The sequence below is a fragment of the Anopheles nili genome, chromosome 3, assembly GCF_943737925.1.
Source record: "Anopheles nili chromosome 3, idAnoNiliSN_F5_01, whole genome shotgun sequence".
Classification (NCBI taxonomy): domain Eukaryota; kingdom Metazoa; phylum Arthropoda; class Insecta; order Diptera; family Culicidae; genus Anopheles; species Anopheles nili.
This window is the reverse complement of record NC_071292.1, coordinates 24,428,159-24,446,784: the sequence shown is the minus strand read 5'-3', so window position 1 is coordinate 24,446,784 and position 18,626 is coordinate 24,428,159. Positions and strand designations below refer to the sequence as shown.

General features: G+C 50.3%; 2 protein-coding genes across 2 annotated transcripts; one reads left to right on the top strand and one right to left on the bottom strand.

The window, feature by feature from the left end:
- The first annotated feature begins 2,860 nt into the window (after positions 1-2,860).
- Positions 2,861-4,365, top strand: LOC128723496 (cyclin-dependent kinase 9). Its single transcript, XM_053817245.1, has 4 exons — positions 2,861-3,024; positions 3,134-3,218; positions 3,300-3,557; positions 3,624-4,365. Exons 1-4 carry the CDS (start codon positions 2,861-2,863, stop codon positions 4,308-4,310), a joined length of 1,194 nt encoding a protein of 397 aa, XP_053673220.1. The 3' UTR covers positions 4,311-4,365.
- An 898-nt stretch (positions 4,366-5,263) lies between these two features.
- On the bottom strand, positions 5,264-7,114 carry LOC128725507 (GPI transamidase component PIG-T). Its single transcript, XM_053819259.1, has 2 exons — positions 6,940-7,114; positions 5,264-6,873 (listed from the first exon to the last, which is right to left on the bottom strand). The coding sequence occupies exons 1-2, from the start codon at positions 7,112-7,114 to the stop codon at positions 5,264-5,266; spliced, it is 1,785 nt and encodes a 594-aa protein (XP_053675234.1).
- Between the last annotated feature and the right edge of the window lie 11,512 nt (positions 7,115-18,626).

The window sequence follows — 18,626 nt, the reverse complement described above, 5'->3', positions numbered from 1 at the left end:
TCAGGGATTGCATACGGTGTTATTCGAAGGGATTGGTCTTAGCGGGGCACCACGTTGACCACGATGAAGCGATGAAACTCGCTTCTCAAACGGGAGCACAAATCACACACAAATCGCTCGTATTCATATCCCAACTGGCAAGGAGTAGGAGTAGGAAGGCGATGCCCGTGCCATCGCAATGGAGAAGCAAGTTAAGGGAGTACAAGATCCTGAGCGCAGGACCGGAAAAGCGCATTCATTTTTTCTAACGATGTAAATGAAGGGCAAGCAAAGCTTGCGCTACCAGAGAAGTACGACAAACGTACGGTATGAACGAAGGCAGGTGCGACAGGCGGTCCTGTTTTTCGAATATATACACTATACTATACGGACATTATTCACACATTTCCTCAACACACACACACACACACACTAGATATAATCTATATGATAAGGCAACGTTTCATCTCGTATCAGCTATTCTCTTCATGTGCTCGCCAATTGCTGTTGCGTTTCGAGTTTGAGTTTCGTATTTCGTATTATGACCGTACTTTAACGCTTTCCCGCTAACCATTCATCCCCGTCGGATAGTGCTTTCTAATTAGCGAAAACGTCGTGCAAACGTTTCATTCCCGTCTCACGTCGAAATCCAATCGAGAAAGCTACATCGTAAGAATATCGCAGTAACTGCGCTCATCCAGTATCTACGTAACTATCGTTAGTTTCATCCTCATCGTGGTAGAAATACGAAGCCGCCTTTTTATGGTGAATGTATTCCGTATCCAATAGACGTATCCATCGTCTCCTCATAACCTCCTCGTCCTGTATGTGGCATCGAAGGCGGTGATGTAGGTCGCGAAAAGTAGTTTGGCACTTTTCGGAACTCGGAAATACAGCTACAATCCAGCGGTTGGATTGCATGAGTCGATTTTGGGAGGACAACTCGTAAAATATTATATATTGTGATAAATGTTATAACATTGCTGTTGCAAAATTCGATGTAAGAGGAAATGATGGCCCGAATACGGAAATATCTACATCAAAGCGAGCACGCTCGCACCGCAAATGTAAAATGGCCATGGCAAAATTTGTAGTCACCTTGTATACCTGCACGATCTGTGTGCGAACATGTTGAAATTGAAAGTAGCATGTTGCATAGCAATTGTTGCTTGATATTGAGGTTAGTAGGATCGTTTAACCGTCTCCTCCAGAGGTACCATTGAGGGGTACGTGTCCGGTAGATGTCTTACACATGAATGTCTCTAGAAGGTTTCATCATAGGGCAAAGGTGGGTTTCCCATGGAATGCGAAAACTGGATCGAAGAATTCCAAGCTAATCGCGCGGTGCAATCGTGAAAAACAATGTGCATAGTTTATCACAGGATGACTCTCACCGAGAATGATAATGAACATTATAGTAACGACTGATATCCAACGTTTTTTTAAGAGAGCCTAGTTGATCGTACCAAGGATGCAGATGGTGTCTTTTTTACGACGGATTTCATTGCATGATTGCGAGGCGAATGTAGTTTTGTTTTCCCAATGTACAGCGTTCACAATAGAGGGAGCGGGTTGCCTTTGGGAAAATGTGTACTGTCGTTGTATAGTGCTTGAAAAATGAAATGAAAAAAGGGATCTGAAATACCTTTTTGCTTGCTTATACAACATTCCAGTAGTTTTGAATGCAAACGAAGCGTTTGAAGGACCCCTATCTACATCTATCTGGTTATACCATGCACCCTTTTTGTGCCCCGATTTCTTTTTATCTCGAAATGCCTTTCGACGGATCCCTTTTCTATTTATTCGTGAGAGTGGAATTTGACAAAAATATTTGCGCCACATGCTATCAGCGTACCATACAGGATAAGATGTGCACCAGCGACCGGAAAGGTATGTGGTGTGAAGCAAACTGCACACAGGAACTATTTGCTACTAAAACGTTGGAAAACAAGCCGTCGTTTCAAATGAATGCGGAAACATAGTAAACGATGCTTTAGTATTAGGCCTATTTGTGAAAACAAAACGAAAGCTAGTGGGCTCGTGTGGACGTTCGCAAACGTGTGGATGCATTTTTAGTTTTTGAAAAACAATGTACCCAAAGGATGCTCGACCGTGCATGCATGGTGGGGCAGAAAGGAGGTTTTCTCACACTAAATAAAATATTGATTGTGTAAAACGTATTCGATCAGTAGAAGAAAGAAAATTTGTTGAGCTTGTACTAAAAACCACGGACGACCGTTGAACATTTTCCAGGATGCGTGAAACTGGCCCACATATTTATCCTTCTCTTACAGAAGCATAGGAAATAAAAATGAAATTTTATTGTTTATATTATATTACAATTATGTATAAAACATACTTTTGATATTAGTTTTAAATGACTCATTCGTATTGGATTGAAACCAGCCCATATTTAACTGACGTTTTGTTATGTCAAAACCGAATGTCATCATAGTTAGCTGTGTGTTTTAACAAGCGTTTGTTTTGGACAGAATAACTTACACACAATTTCGTTAATTAATCCATAAACCATAGCATTTAGATATATTTTCTTGGAGTTTGTAAGCTATAAGAGGCAAAGCGTAAAAGTACCAGCAACTTTGCATGGGGTGCGTATTTAATATTATTGTTTGACTAGCCCTCTGCAATAGTGACGACGTTGACCATGACACCACGATACAGTTATTTCGTTTTTACGTTTGTTGCCACAATTAGTGCACTATTTCCGGTTTGTGGCCTGCTATTTGCAGTTCTGCTGGTTTGCATCCCGGATAGTCACGATACCGAGCTAGCTCGATTGTTATAAACAACGGAAAAGCATACCACTGGACCACTGGAAAAACCCACTCGAAAGCGTAAATTGGCTGCACCTGGCCGCAGCATGAGCGGAACCGACCATTCCAGCGCTGGCGGACAGATGTCGACCTCCAGCACGATGCTGAGTTTGGCCGACAAGCAGAAGTACATCGAAAACTACGACTTTCCGTACTGCGATGAATCAAGCAAGTACGAGAAGGTGACCAAAATCGGACAAGGAACATTCGGGTGAGTTGACCGTCACGGGTCGGCTGATTGATTTCTGCACATTCACTGACATTGCGCACGGTCTGTTTTCCCTGCATTGCCCGGCATTGGCCATGGTTTCTGGCTGCAGTGAGGTATTCAAGGCAAGGGAGAAGAAATCAACCAAAAAGTTCGTTGCCCTCAAGAAGGTGCTGATGGAAAATGAGAAAGAAGGCGTAAGTATCGCAACCACGATGTGGGTTCCAAGATGCGGCTGAAGAATTCAGGTAGGCATTTTCTCACTATTATTGTTTCAGTTCCCGATTACGGCACTGCGCGAAATCCGCATTCTACAACTGCTGAAGCACGAAAATGTAGTCAATCTAATAGAGATCTGTCGCACGAAGGCAACTGTCCATAATCGCTATCGGTCTACGTTCTATCTGGTGTTTGATTTCTGCGAGCACGACTTGGCCGGGTTGCTGTCCAACATCAACGTCAAGTTTAACCTGGGTGAAATTAAGAAAGTAATGCAGCAACTACTGAACGGTCTGTACTACATTCACAGCAACAAGGTAAGATCGTGCGACCCAACTCATCCGTCAGATGCCGTTAAAATGAAACGTATGTTTCATTTTCAGATCCTTCACCGTGACATGAAAGCCGCTAACGTGCTAATAACGAAGAACGGTGTACTGAAGCTGGCCGATTTCGGGCTCGCCCGTGCCTTTAGTGTGTCCAAGAATGGCCTGCCCAACCGGTACACGAACCGCGTCGTGACGCTCTGGTACCGACCACCGGAGCTGCTGCTGGGTGATCGCAACTATGGACCACCGGTGGACATGTGGGGTGCCGGGTGCATCATGGCCGAGATGTGGACACGTTCGCCGATCATGCAGGGCGCCACCGAACAGCAGCAGCTCATTCTCATCTCACAGCTGTGCGGTTCGTTCACCAACGACGTGTGGGCTGACGTGGAGAATCTCGAGCTGTTCCACAAAATGGAGCTGCCGATGGGTCACAAGCGGAAGGTGCGCGAGCGGCTGCGCCCGTACGTGAAAGACCCACACGGAATCGACCTGCTTGACTACCTGTTGATGCTGGATCCAAAGAAGCGCATCGATGCCGACACCGCACTCAACCACGACTTCTTCTGGACCGATCCGATGCCTTGCGATTTGAGTAAGATGCTGTCGCAGCACACGCAGAGCATGTTCGAGTATCTGACGCCACCGAGACGACCGGGCCACATCCGGCACTATCAGCAGCAGATGGTCAATATGCAGGCGAAGCCGCAGGACAACAGTTACCAGGATCGGGTGTACTAGGTTTAAGTTTTCCCCAATATTACCGACGCGGTATACTTCCCGCATCGGCAGCATAACGTAAGACTAAGTGGCCTGAATCGGAGGCCACCAATATGGTTTAAATATAAAAGGAAACTACCAAAAGTAACTTAAATGCTGGTGTTTTCTTTGCGAAATCGATGGGGGGTTTATTATCCGAAACTTCTTAAAGAATTAAGATTTATTATCCGAAACTTCTTCTTAACTTTTTAAAGAAAAAGCCTCCTTCTTTAAGGGCATGCGATGGTTAAAATAATTTAAAAAATATTTTATTTTTTGTGTGAAACATTCAAAAGTATGTTGCACATTATTAAAAATCGAAAGAATTGAGAATTTGCAGTATTCCTCCATGTGGGAAAATCCATACGATCGCCGATCAAAATGCGCGCGCGGCTCAAAAAGCTTGTCGCCGATTTGGTCAAATTTTGCTCCGAAGTGGCCGAAAAGTAACAGGCGAGCATGCGATCAGGAGGCTGCTACCCGTCAAGCGCACCGTCCGATAGCGGCTATCTCGTTCCCACACCGTACTCAGGGGGTGATCGCTCTGTGTACGCTACTAACGGTACTCGGTGTACGCCCTGTGTACACACTACTAGCGGTGGGCTCTGAGTGCGAGTGGGAGCCTTTGGAGTAAGCGAAACAGGAACGGCGATCAAAACAAACAGCCTGCTCAGTGCTCTGCGATCCTGTTACAAATCACAGCTGTTCACAGCTCGCGTTTTGCTTCTCCGGCCGGGTGTGAATGTTTCTTTCGTGCAAGATTGCGTGCAAATCATCTGATTTCATTAATCCCATTGGAAAAGGGCTTAAAATAAAATAAAACCTAATAATCTGATCGATTCTTGTATCAAATTGAGTTCAATATTTCTTTCTATGAATTTTGTGATATTCATTCTCTCATTTTGACTAGCGCCTTTCCGCCACGTCTCAGCACTTTATTCAGTATCAGGTGCGTTTAAGTCTTCCTCGCAGGCAGCTTCCTCCTCTTTGGTTTGCGGTTGTTTTCGCCCCAACTTTTCCTTGAAGAACTGCTTCAGCTTCGCACCCAGCGACACCTTATCCGTTTCTTTGCCCTTCGCCACGATCCGCTTCGTGGAGATGTTGTGAATGGGACCGAATGCCAGCGCCACCACGGTACACGCGAGGCAGATCACGTTGTACGGCATGCTGAAATCGGGCGTCGGTAGTGTCAGCAGTAGCGCCTCGGTCCGCAGCTGCAGGAAATACCCGGTCAACCGCGTCGCGTTGAATGACTCCCGGAAAAGGGCAACTTCACGCGGAACGGATGTGTAGTTGCGAGCGGACGACAGCAGCAGGGAGATGATCGACGACGGAATGTAATGGCCGTGGTTTGCGTCCGGTGGGTACTCTTGCCACTTGAGAAAGATGTAGTCAAAATCGATCGACAGCTCGATGGTGCTTCGGGCCGGCACTCGCAGGCCAACTTCAAGTCCGTACGGACGTTCTCGTTGCACCCCGGGTGTGTAGTGCATGAAGGCCGGCTGAATGCGCTGGCTACCGTGCCGGATCGTAAGCGTGTGCAGGTAAATCGGCACAAACCAGGGAATGTTTTCGAATACGACCATCTCCAGCGGACCCCAGTGGGTGTTCGTGATTTGTGTCACGATCTTGCCTCGCTCCTGGCCAACACCCAGGATGAACCGTTTCGCGTAGATTGGTGGCGGTCCGGCGACGACGATGACGTTCGGGTCGCGTTTGTCCATTACTGCTACGTTGAACATCGCTCTTCGTCCCTTGGCCGTAGCCGCTTCAAACTGCTTCACGTCGAACCGGTGCAGTTCCGTGCGAGCGCCGCCTCGAACAAACACGACGGTTTCGTCCGGTTTCTGTGACACGTCAACCCCAACGTTATCCGTCACATCGACGTACACGTTGCTGGTGGTTGCGAGGGCACACGAGCCTTCCATGCCCTGCCCGAATAGCTTCCGTATCGACCAGTTTGGTCCACCGAACATGCGCAGGTCCTGTACTACGCTAACCGTTTGCTTGACTTCCAGCTGGAACTCGCTGCATGCGTCGTCGGCACACAGCTTGCGCATGTGAACTCCCAGCGAGTGGTAGTTGCTCGCGTAGATGCTGTCGGGGACGAGCAAGGACACTAGGCCTTCCCGAGACCGGCACGGAAGCAGTTTGGCCCACGGTGTCAGATTCTCCGTGCAAACAATCTCACGCGGTAGTGCCGCATAACGGAGAATCGGATCCGGTTGTCCCGGGAAGCGGTGCGTTTGCGGGCGCAACGAATAAACCGGCTCGTTCGTGTTGCTGGGATCGATGAAGCTGAGCGACGCGCAAAACATTCCGGACAGCGTGCCGCATAGCATCTTCCAGCGATGGTCGATTGAGGCGTGATCGGTGGTGGGTTCGAACCAGGCCCAAACTTCCGCCCCAGGGCCGGCATCCGTCACAGGGTAGCCCCACGATTCGTACCGCCACAATCCGTACGTGAAACTGAGATGCAGTTCCTGCACGCCATAGTGATGGAACAGCTCTGCTAACGGCCGAGACACCAGGTTCGTGTGGAGCACTAGAAAGCAAGAGAGCTGATTGAGTGTATTGTCCATACCAAACATTAACTAGTAGGAAATCTTACGACTGTCATTTTTGCCCAGCTCCCACCGGGTCGTGAACTGGAAGTAGCTGTAAATAAACCTATCCGGCAAGGGTTTTATGAACAGCTCTTCATCGAATATGTCGGAAAACTCGGCTGTGGCGCCATTGAACAGAGCCACCGCTACTAACACGTTCCATAAGAGGTATTTACACATTAAAATGGAAACAATTCACGCCACAAGCGCATCAATTTACAAACAATGCGCTTTCGTTTACTATTTGTTTTGGTCTCTGATTTTTTTTTGACCGCTCCCAGCTTGATGACATCGGCGAAATTGGCGTTTATACAAGCGTGCTTAGTTCGCCCGTTTAGTACAAGATCAGCTGGTGCCGTTTCTAACTGCCAGGACATTTAATTTTGATCAATAAATTGCTATTTTTCAAGCGATTATTTCTGTACTTACAGTTGAGAATCATAAATGATATTATTATGTGCACAACAAAGAGAAATGTTCATTTTTATAGCTGTTAAATTCTTCTCTAACAAGTACTTTGTGCAAGCACGTGTTTGCACCGAGCACGTGTTTGCACAAACACGTGTTCATGTATGGCATATTTTTGTTCATGGAACTAGTTGCAATAGCTTAATTTCAGCAAGGAATAAACCTCACAAGCTGAACTTTATCTCGTTTCGCTTGCTTTAGTAATAGAACATTTTTGAAGTTTTGAAAAGAGAGTTGAGTAAAACTATTATAGTTACATTTGCATTGAGGATGTAACATTTTCTAAAATTCATATATTTGTTTAACACTGATAAACGTGTCCTGATTGAACTCAAAATATAAGGCATTGGGAGAATTTGGAGAAAGATTTTAAATTAATAAATAAATTCATCGCAAACAGTTGTGACAACCATAAATCTATTCCTACATCATACACCGCGTCTGGTGAAAGCAATAAAATGCTTCTCCATTACTTTATTTCACATACAGCTTGCATTCATGCATTCAGCTTATTATTCGCGGCTCAAAATCCGACGCCAGATCGCGATAAGCTTACATTGTATGCGAAGTGGCGTTGCATCTCATAGACAATTCCGGGTGTCGCCTCATTATACGTCTAGACGCGACGAAAAGCGTCGCAATACGGCGCGTGATTCAATATGCCGTAATCGCGGAACGAGCAAAGACACTCTCGAACGCCACACCGAGCCACACGCTAGCCCTAGCGGAGCAGAAGGAAACGATGAACGTTCCTCATTAAATAGCGCACTTCGCCAAACAAGCAGGGTAGGAAATAAATTCATCCTGTCAGGATCATCATTTCGTTGCCGCTGCATTCCAATTCACACCTTCTTCAGCCGGCGGGAGGAGCGCATAATTCTTCTTCCAATTATCAAGATAGTCGTCTACACCTTCTACCCGATCCACATCCACCGTTGGGCCTGCCGGCATGTGAACTTGCCCAAGTAATCGGTATGGAAAGCGTATGCTCCCTCGTTACCCAACACCGGTTACCAGGCACAAGGTGCGCATCACCTTCGGGTGATATGTCACCTTCGTCGTACATCATTTCCATACTCGGGACTCGGGCACTCGGGTGGGTCCTTTCTACCCGCTCGTCCACGTCGTTTTTCATTTCGTATCGAGGCAACCCCACAAAACAGGCCAACACACCGGCCCCTTAACCCACCCAAGGTGTTTATTTTTGTTGATAGTTTCTCGTTTTGGCGCAGCAGGTCCGCTCGCGCAACCAACACGCACGTCCAGCGCGTGTCCCTCGGCGAACACGTGGCACACCGGGACGAAACCGGAACCCCCGGCTCCGTGTCGTGCCTTCGTGGCTCTTGTCGGCCCCGTCGGCGCTTGTAAACAAAAGCCAGCATCCACCCGAATCCTTTAGCACGGCGGGCATTCTCCATTCGCGCGTTTCAACCATCGAACGAAAAAAAAAAGCGAATGTCTCGGGATTCGCGCTAATAGCGTCAGAACATCCTTCCCCAGGCTTCACGCTAGCGATATCTCGCGCACCTCGCGCTACCATGTGCGGTTCGTGCGATGGTTTCGTCCTTGTTCGGGTGCCCTCGTCGACGCATGTCCGCAGTTCGCACAAAAAACATCCAAAGGATGTTTTCCACGGATCCACGCGGAGAGCCCGAGAGAGCCCGAGCCGTGCTCTCGCGCAGCATGCAACCAGTTCCACCGAAGGGGAATGTTAGGCCACCCCAAGTCGCTAGTCGAATGGAGTCCTTCGTCGATTAGTCCTTTTAGTCCTTGGCTAGCTGTCAACCGTACTGGACGCCAGCAAGCTCCCGGTGTGGCTTTAACGCGCTACCAATGTACTGCTTTTGAGACACACAAACACACACCCACACACGGTTTCCATTGCCTGCGGGCACTTTGGCTGGAAAAGCAAAGGGTGGCCCATTACGCCAGTCGTGTGGGGGAGGACACGCGCGCGCGTGTGTGTGTGCGAGCACTGCGAGAGGATCGATGAGTGTTTTGGTGATGAAGTGAAAATTACCCGTCCGCTGGAGTGTGACGCGCGCGCGAGTTGAGTCGATAAATTAGTGTCAAATCAATCAGGAAATCCAAAGTGAGCCTGTCGCCCACGCCCCCCCCCCCCCCCTCATTTCGGGCGCAAGGATACTCTACGGTACGGTGTGCGATCACGGCACCATTTACTCAGCAGGCTGAAGGAAGTCCTTTCGAAAGTTTACGGGCTCGGGTGCGGGTGCGATGTGATGGATTTTTTAGACAACACAAGCGTTCCCAGTGAGTGAGTAACGAACAGAGCAGGAACGAAACGAAAAAAATAAAACTCTTACGTTGTGCAATCTTGCCCGCTTCCGTAAGGCAACTCGCGGTTTCAGCTACTACTCCCAGCGGCAACAACGCCACAACGGGATCCGTACGTCTGGTAAGTGGAGTCCTTAGCCTTAGCGAAAAAAAAACCCAGCCATCGTCCTTCACACGAGGTTGCATGAATTTTTATTTCACTTCAAAGTGGGCATTATGCTGAGATTGTCCTTCCGGTGGGCGCCGTAATCGAATTCGCTCGGAATGCACACGGGTCCTCCCTCAAACGGGTCCTTTTCTTCCACAACCACGACCGGAACGGGCTCCACTCGACGGGAGGCACCACAACCCATTTGGTGGCCTTTTTTGCATAGAAAGCAAAAACCAACTCCTCCCTCCCCCGCCAAAACAGCGAGTCACCTCGCTTGGGGGTTTTTCGCACAGACCCATAAAAAGATATCGATGCGAACCAACGGGCAGGACATCCGGTGGCCGGCGTTCGCGTGATGACGCGTCCCCGGGGGAGAGGGTTTTTTTCCCACGCTTGATGTGATTTTGGGTGTTCGTCTCGTCCTTTCGTCCTTTTGGTTCGCTTGTTTTCTTCAATCGACCAGCCCAGCGTTGTGTTCGTCATTGTTTCGTCCGTTCGACGGCGTGGGGTGATGGATCTTCTTTGCGACAAGAAGCGCTAGCAAATTCCAGAGTCCCCTCGGTTCTCGAGTCCTTCCGGTGCTTCGTACCGGCATTACATTTCGGGGAGGTTTTTTTTTTTGACGTCCCATCTCCTCCACATCCCGCCATGGCGCTTCCCGGCAAGCCCTTCTCGGATGAGAATGTCCCGCCGTCTGTCGAAATTGTCGAAATGGAAATCGGAATTTGATTTGCGATGCAAATAACACGATGATGAGACGGCACGGTGATGAGTGTTTCGTGCCCCCGCACAAGCACACGGGGCTACATTTATGCTTGACTTAACACCCCACGCTTCCACCGAACGCCAGACAGACTGCGAGGCTGCGAGGGCAAACTCAAGAGGCAACGGCGAGTACCGTTGGATTGCAAGAAATATCGCCGATCCCGCAGCAAACGGTGCCGTCCTTGTGCCGTAGACGATGTCAGCTGCAAGGACGCCTCGAGTGGCCTCGAGTCCGCATCGCAAGCCCCGCCGTACGCCACCGTGGCCGCGTCCGGAATGCTGGAATGTCCGGATTCCCGGCATCCATTTGGATGGCGTTTATGGCGAATGGTAATGGAATGAAGTGATTGGCCGACGATGTAACACACCTTCGCGTGGGGTCGGTACAGTATGTGACCGATTTTTTGTTTTGTTTTTTGGTTGTTGCCGCTTCACAACGAGGCTAAACCCGGCGAGTTGGTGCTGTTTCGTTCGGCCGTGTCCGTAAGCAGCCGCTGATTGCTTCGTCCGTTATCAAATATGCATACGCTAATGGAGTTCCGCAGCGCGTTCCGGAGGTTATTCCGTTTCGTTCGGGGTGCTCCATGCAATGCGGAGGGTTCATTTTAAACATCGCTAATGGAAGCCTTTAACTGCACAAATTACCTCCTAACTGGGGCCATAGGCGACGAAAATGTCCTCATTACGTGCAGTACGCTGCTGCTGCTGCTGCTGCAGGTGTAGAAAGCCAGCCATGGACATCACACAGTAACACCATCCAAGCAACCCGTTTTTTTGCAGCTCACCCTGTTGACGTCACGTCAGTGAGCGGTGACGAAAAACGGTCGGTCACTGTACATTCTAATGCGCCAGCGTTCCTCGTCGGTGCGATTATACTTTATGTTGCTTATTCTCCGGCAGTCACTTCTCACCCACTTCTTTTCCAAAACCGCGTCGACAGCAAGGCCGTCGACCGGTCGACTTTCCTTCAAGGTTTTCCCACCCGCTGGCACTTTCTCCCTCACTCACTCTCTCTTTATCTGTGAATGTCTGCGCTTGAGTACCTCTTCGCGTTTTGTGGCTTTCCGCCGTGGCTCTTGATTTGATCCCTTAGCGTCCTTCGGGTTTGCGGGAAACCTCTACTTTACTCGGCCACTACTTTACCATCTTTTGCGTGACGTACGGCGCGAGTGCTGGCGAATAGGCGCAGGGGGTTTGTTTGGCTTTTTTTTGCTCTTTGCAAAGGAATAAAGCACCATGATACACGAAAAATGAAAAACAACACAACCATGCTTCTCGAACGACGGATTACACCCACCACCTGCTGGCCGACCGATCCACCCCCGTAGTTGATGGAAAAATTCCGCCCCCACCCCCACCAGAACAAGGTCCTGGGACGATCCCATCATTAGGATTTCGAGGAATCCAGCAAAACGCAAACGATTACATAAATCACGGTTGGCCAGTCGCGCGCAATCATTATGCAGCGAGGACCGGGACATTTCCCGATGTCCTTTCCCTGGCTACCTCGCTACTAGCCTCACGGAATGGTCCCGGAATCGTACAGACCCGTCCCCCACGGGGTCCGGCACCGGGAATGCGAGGAATTTAGATGAACGGGAGAAATGATAAATTGTGAAAATTCCACACTGACTTTGGTTCGGGCTTTTGGGTTTTCTGTTCGCCCCCGTGCGGCGGTTGGCTGACGGGTTTTGCCCAGCGGGGGTGGCCATTCAAATGTGCCACTCGGGGCGGGTTTTGTGCATCCTCGTCCTGACCGAGGGTGACCGCATCCCGCCAGGGTCCAGGATGGTGTGGGTGGAGAAAAACTCCAAGGACTCCAAGGAGTCTCTCGCTCGTAGCCCCTTGTGTGTGTGTGTCCGTTCGCCGGTGGTCGAATGTATTTCGGTATTTTGGAATTTGGAATTCGGAATTTCCGTCACCCGGTGGCTGCGCCTTGGATGTCCTTCTCCTCCCTCCCCTGGCTTCATCACCCCCTGGCCCCGTACCGAACGAGGAAAGTTTGCTCCTTTCCATATTTCCCACGGTACGGTTCACCGCGAATGCGGAGTGACGTGGCCATTCCCTGGCCGACGGCATTTTCTCCTCCTTCCCACCGCAAGTTCCACAAGTGTCCGGGAGTGGTTGGTTGGTGCTTTGGGCTAACTTTTGGGTGACACCCGGGCTCTCACGACCCGGGTCGGGTCGGGTGGTTGAGTTTTATAATTCCAAATTACCGGCCCCTACCGGGTTGAGCGGAACAGAAGACTCTCGAGAAGCAACGGATAAGACGACAAGCGCTTTTCCGAATGGCGGAATGTGTGTGCGTGTGCGTGTGTGTGTGTTCGCGTTTCCAATGGTGGGTTGGTTGAGCGGGAAAAAGTGGGACACCGGGAAGTGGAAAGAAAAGTTCCACCCGCACACAAGAGCAACCGGTGTTGCCGGTGAGTGTGCATTTTCTCTCACACCAAAACCACACGCGAGTGCACTAATCTATTTGGATTGACGAGCTCTCGAGCTCCCGTGCGCCTTCTCGCTGGTATTTGACGCTGAAGCCAACCTTCGGACGAAAGGACAAAGTGCGCCACGAAAAGCCACGAGAAGCAGTCAGCAACCCGCCACCGGGGCCCGCTCTAACACAATCGCGACGTGACAAATAATCGATCCACACAATCCGTTTGGGGGTTGAGCTTTTCCGACCGTTCGATTTTCCGGATGTTTTTTTTTTGCTCCTGCCCCCAATTTTCCGTGTTCTCGAACACACTCACTCGTTGCGGGCTCGGTTTGTGCTTATTTTTAGGAAACGGAAGACGGAAAAAACGCGTCCTGTGGCTTTCATTTTTATCAGCATTATTTCTCAGCCCCATCGGCACCCCATCTTATCGCTGGTTGCTGCACACGCCCTGTGCAGCAGCTGGTTTGGCCACTCCTGCTGTCTGTGGGGCGTTTCCTGTGGGACTATTTCCGTTCCGGTGGCCAACGAAAAAACCGATGTACGCGTACACCACCGGTACGATGCACGCTCACTTTTGTTTTCGTTTTTATCGTCCTTACTTCCTTGCCCTAACCGGGCGCTCTGTGTGTGTGTGTGTTTGTGTGCTATTTTATTTCCACAATAAGGTTTAAGACCCCTGAAATGAAAGTCGTTCCCTTTTACCAATCGGTCGGTTGGGTTGCGTTGGGTTGGGTGATAGCGGGTGAACTGAATTGTTTTATTGTTTGCCTTTGATATTGCTGCCAAATGTTGCCCGGAATGGAGACGGGTGTTCGGGAGTTCCCTCTGTTGGATTGGTCCGTTGGCAACAACCAGCCCTACCCCTCTTGTTGGGGATGTTTTCCCAGCCACACTCCAGCTCCGGTGGAAAAGCTCATGCTGCGGAAATAAGTAACAATTTCCACTTCGTTTCGGGCTGACGTGTGAACGCCATGGAACACGGCACCGAAGGGTGGGCATACCGGTGGCGGCGGGGATAGGTATGGGAGGCAGTTTGCGGGGGATGAAGGAAAATGCGGGACGATTTGCCCATTTCCCAGCCGGTTGGTTTGCGAGGCGCTGGAAGCGGTGAACCCGGTCGGGAAAACTCGGACAGGTTTGTGGGAATTTCGTGGGTGGGTGTGTGGTAGGTGTGTGTGTGTCGGCGGGGAACCAAAGTCCAACACTCCACCGGGCGGAGGAAAATGCAAAACCAGCCCCACCCCCACCCCCCCATTCCACCCACCAACGAACCTGACGAACGATGATCCACGACAGGCGCCGGAGAACGGTGGTGGTTGGGTGAAATAAGAATAAAAAAAAACGAGTGAACGTTGGAAATTTGATTGAAACTTTTCCTTTGTGTGCTGAATTCGTGGTACGTCGTCCTGGCGCCCCCCCCCCCCCCCCCGGACCGTCCGCTTTCGAGCCCCTATTTGCTATCCTTCATCTCTCAGCTCTCCCTTCTCTTTCCCTCTTTCTCTTCCCGGACGGTGTTTGGCGGACAAATTTTCGATTTCTCACACCCACCCCTCACCCACTCCTCCTCCTCCCAAGACCCCCCCCCCCCACCCACAACAACTCGCTTGGTCTAACCTGGTTCGACGCCATTCACCGTCGGAGGTCCTGCCACCGGTCTATTGACCGCCGTCAAAGTATGGCCGGCGGGTTTCACCGGGCGGGAAAAACTTTTCCACCCTCCCAGTCGGCGGTGTGAGTGTTTTCACCCACCACCACCACCACCACCACCCACTGGGCTGGGATGCCGGTTCCCATTAGCATTCGATAGGGAGCGAACGAGCGAACGAGCGGCCCTCGTGAGCGGGCGGAGATAGATCGAAAAGGTAAAATGTCATTATCACCCGGCCACCCAGCCACCCACCCACTGGTGGGGGTTGGAGATGTTGAGGTTACGTTAGCATGCGGTCTTACAAACCCGGGACAAGCTTTTCGCAGTTTTTGGCAGCGGTTTTTCACCAGCACACCAGCGCGCCGCGAGCGTACAGAGGCAAATTGCGCCTCGCAACCAGTATTTAGTAGTTCGCGTTCGAGTTCCTTAGCTGAGCTGAGCTGACGGAAATGTAGCTGAAACGCACCATTTTTTTTTTCTCACAACCCCACTTCTCGCCACAGTGCCTCTCGAAACGCTCGAAACGCCGCAAGGTAATCCCGCTAGGCGAGGCTCGATTTCGTGGTTCAATGGATTTTCCCGACAAAATTTCCACTCAAATTGGTCGCGCCCTGGGATGAGGGTGGGCGAGAACGCAAAGTGAGACGCGAGAGCGAGTGGAAAGGGAGCCCAAAGTTTGGCCAAAGTGCTTGTGGGGTCGAGCCCCCGCGGGGGGGCGCCTGTTCCGCGCAATGAAACGAAAGAAATATCGGATCCCCGTAAGCGGGAAAGAAACGACACCGAGGCAGCAAAGAATGTTGCTGTAGCCAATATCTCTTTCCCACCCTCGGGCGCTCTAAGGGATGCCTAAGGGATGCGAAAGGGCGCTGAACTCGGGGGAATTTCCACCCATCGCTAAAAATGTGCCCCTTCTTTTGGTTTTTTTTTTGCACGTCCTTCGGAAACCTTGGGGAACCTTTTTCGGGGGACAGGAAAAGAAAGGACACGAAGGCGGTGGGCTTTGGCGTGGTTTGATAAGTTTGGGGAATGTCGTCGCGCGTGCAGCTGCAGCCCTTCCCGGGAAAGAAAGGGAATTCCTTTTAAAATTCATGAACGCCAATTAAGGGCGGCATGTAATCGGCACGCGTATCCTTTGCGACGGTTCGAGGACGAACGGGTGAATGGAGCGAAAGAGAAAGAGAGTGAGAGAGAGAAGGACAGAAAACCCCCCCCCCCACGTTAGAGAATTAATTTTAGCTGGGGTGAATCCGTTTTCACACCGGCTGCCGCCGATGTCCTTTTCTCGAGTTGTTTATCGCGCTGTTTGATTAACTGATTGGAGTGCAGCGAGCGTTTGTAAGTGATTCACCGAAACACCCTGTTGGATGTAATTTCGTTCGCTCGGTCTATAAACACTCCCCCCCCCCCCCCCCATTTTGCTGGCAGTTTCTCGTTGAACATTAGCGCGCGAAAGACGAGATTCCCGTTGGAAGAGCGCGAAATTGAATCCAGTTGAGAAGAAACGGATAAAATGGGAACGCTGGTTGAACGAGATCCTTTGCGTTTGCGCTCGTTTTGCCCAACGAGGTTCGAGGGTGAATTAAATATTATTAATTCGTAGATTCGTCGAGTCAACATTGCGCTCTCGGTAGGTAGCAATTCAGCCCGTGCTAAATGGCAATCGTTTCGAGCGGGTGGTACAGATTGGAGATTTTGTTAGCTGCCCGCTTTTCCGGGCAAGCTTTCCCAAAACCCAAACCGGTCCCTAGTGAGCTGTCTAACATGCGCATCAATGAATTTAGAGAAGCGTCTTTGCAATTTGTGCATGTTCCCCACACAACACGCTTCCGAGCTGAACGAGCCATCGCTTCCACCTGCTCTTGTGCGCTGGTAAGGGTGGGTTGAAAAACCGACAACCCCGTCCATTACATCCACATTTTCCCACAACGATAACTGCCAACCGAACTCACACATGTTGTCTTTCTTTCTCGGTTTCTACTTCGCTGTCTCGCTCTCTCTCTCTCACTCTCACACACACACTCGGGCGAGGTGAGGCATTGATTTTCCACCAGAACCGGGTGCAGAATGCCGTGAAGGTGGAAAACTGTCCCGGAAACGGGGATGATATTTTTGCGCCGGCAAATTGGCAAATCGCTGATGGGGCACTTAGGTGACGTCTGGTTTTCTTCTGATCGTTTCTCGCTCTCGCTCTCTCTGCTTCATTCATTCTCTTCAATTCGATTCGCCTCTCTTTCTCTCTCTCTCTCTCTCGCTTCCATTTGCCCAATAAAATCCGCGCTTTGTAATGTTGCCAGATATCAGCGCCGTTCGCGCCCGTTTTCCGTGTGCTTTTCTTCTCCTTCTTTTGGTGCTTCTGTTGTGTGCTGGCGCCACAAAAAAGGAAGCCCTGCCGCCCCGTTCGCCCCCCCCGCAACGGAACGGCTTCATTGCACCCGGAATTGGTTCGGTTTCCTTTTTTATGATTATTCTCGGAAATCAACACCGGCATCCGGTTACTTCCGCTAAATAATAATGATAATAAGATGTAGAAACGAAGCGCCACCCTGATTGCGTGTCGGTGGGTGGGAACGGCAACGCGTTTTATTACGATTCTCCTGCTCCACAATGCGGCTTGCGGATCGTTTTTTTAGCCCCGCTCCAGGGAAAACGTGGCGCAAGAGCGCGTTGAAGAAAAGAAAAATTAAATGCCCCACCAAATGCAGAACCGTCCCGATGTGTGGTGTGTGCGATGAACGAGCGAAGGGGCATCGCTGTTGTTACTGCGGGCTCCACGAATCGAGAAGCGAGCAGTTGAAAGCGAATGAAAAATCAAACGCCAACACGCGGCGTTATTTTGCGTGAAATTTATCCGATTTCAAAGCGAGCGCTGGTTAACGTGCCGCCCGGGTGCCTCAAGATCGTAGCAGTCGATTGGCAATATTTATTTAGATCTCCATCGCAACGCTCTTGCGATGGTCACATTTCACGTCGCCATAGCAACCGACGCGACGATGTCCTGGCTGGAAAGCTCGCTCTCGATGGTTCCGGGGCCAAAGTTAAATATAATTTCCACTAAAAGACGCACCAAGTAGTGGCAATTCCGGCGACCACGATCGTGATTCTGAGTCCTCGCACGCGACGCCAACGGTGGCTGAAGCGAGATCATTACCAATTATCGTTTAGCGTGTCCTCGAAATGGGTTTTGGTGCATATTTTATTAGCCACCGAGAGCCTTCGCTCGCAGGCTGCGTCCTGTCGGTGGTTGCGCAAAAGCGCCGCCCAACGTTCGAGGTTGGAGTTGGTCGTTCGTACGTGCCGGAAGCGAATCCCCGAAGCACCCGAAAGGGACGTGAACGTTTGCTGTGGGGTTTTGTTAACCTTGGCACCAAGATTAGCCGCGTGTGGGCAGCGATCGGTGGGACCCCCTTAAAAAAAGGATGTGTCTGTCGTCCTCAGAGCGCCCGCAAAAGCAAGTTAATTGATGTTTAAGGCGAAGGCGAAACCGATGGGGAATGGGGTGTGTCGTTTCGAAAAAGGGACAAAATCCAACCCGACACACCTTTTGATGGGGTTCTTGTGGGTGAATGTGCCGCTTGATTGGCACAGCTCCAGCTGGAAGGTTGAACGATAAATTTATTGCATCCGGTGATTTATGTGACGGGAGACCGGCGCGTGGGGATGATGTGAGCCCTGCTCAAAGGACGATAAGGATGAGTACGGGGGAAGTAAATAAAAGCCACACCGGGACGGGAACAACGCCGAAGGATACGCGCCCGCGTTTGTGTGTGTGTGTGAGTGTAACTAAACGCAATACGTTCCGGTCGAATAGGCCCGATCGGAGGCCGGAGGGTGGAGATTTTTATTGAGTGGGGGAGCGAAATATTTCAACCGTGATAAATGAGTGATACGTGAACGATAAGTTGATATGATTCATTACCCTGATGCCGGTGTA

What these genes read in the sequence shown, in the direction of transcription:
- LOC128723496 (XM_053817245.1), top strand. Translation starts at nt 2,861, where the DNA reads ATGAGCGGAACCGACCATTCCAGCGCTGGCGGACAGATGTCGACCTCC. An exon ending in ATCGGACAAGGAACATTCGG is followed by an intron (nt 3,025 to 3,133) that starts GTGAGTTGACCG and finishes TTCTGGCTGCAG; the next exon opens with TGAGGTATTCAAGGCAAGGG. An exon ending in ACTACATTCACAGCAACAAG is followed by an intron (nt 3,558 to 3,623) that starts GTAAGATCGTGC and finishes TTTCATTTTCAG; the next exon opens with ATCCTTCACCGTGACATGAA.
- LOC128725507 (XM_053819259.1), bottom strand. Translation starts at nt 7,114, where the DNA reads ATGTGTAAATACCTCTTATGGAACGTGTTAGTAGCGGTGGCTCTGTTC. An exon ending in GCTGGGCAAAAATGACAGTC is followed by an intron (nt 6,874 to 6,939) that starts GTAAGATTTCCT and finishes CTTGCTTTCTAG; the next exon opens with TGCTCCACACGAACCTGGTG.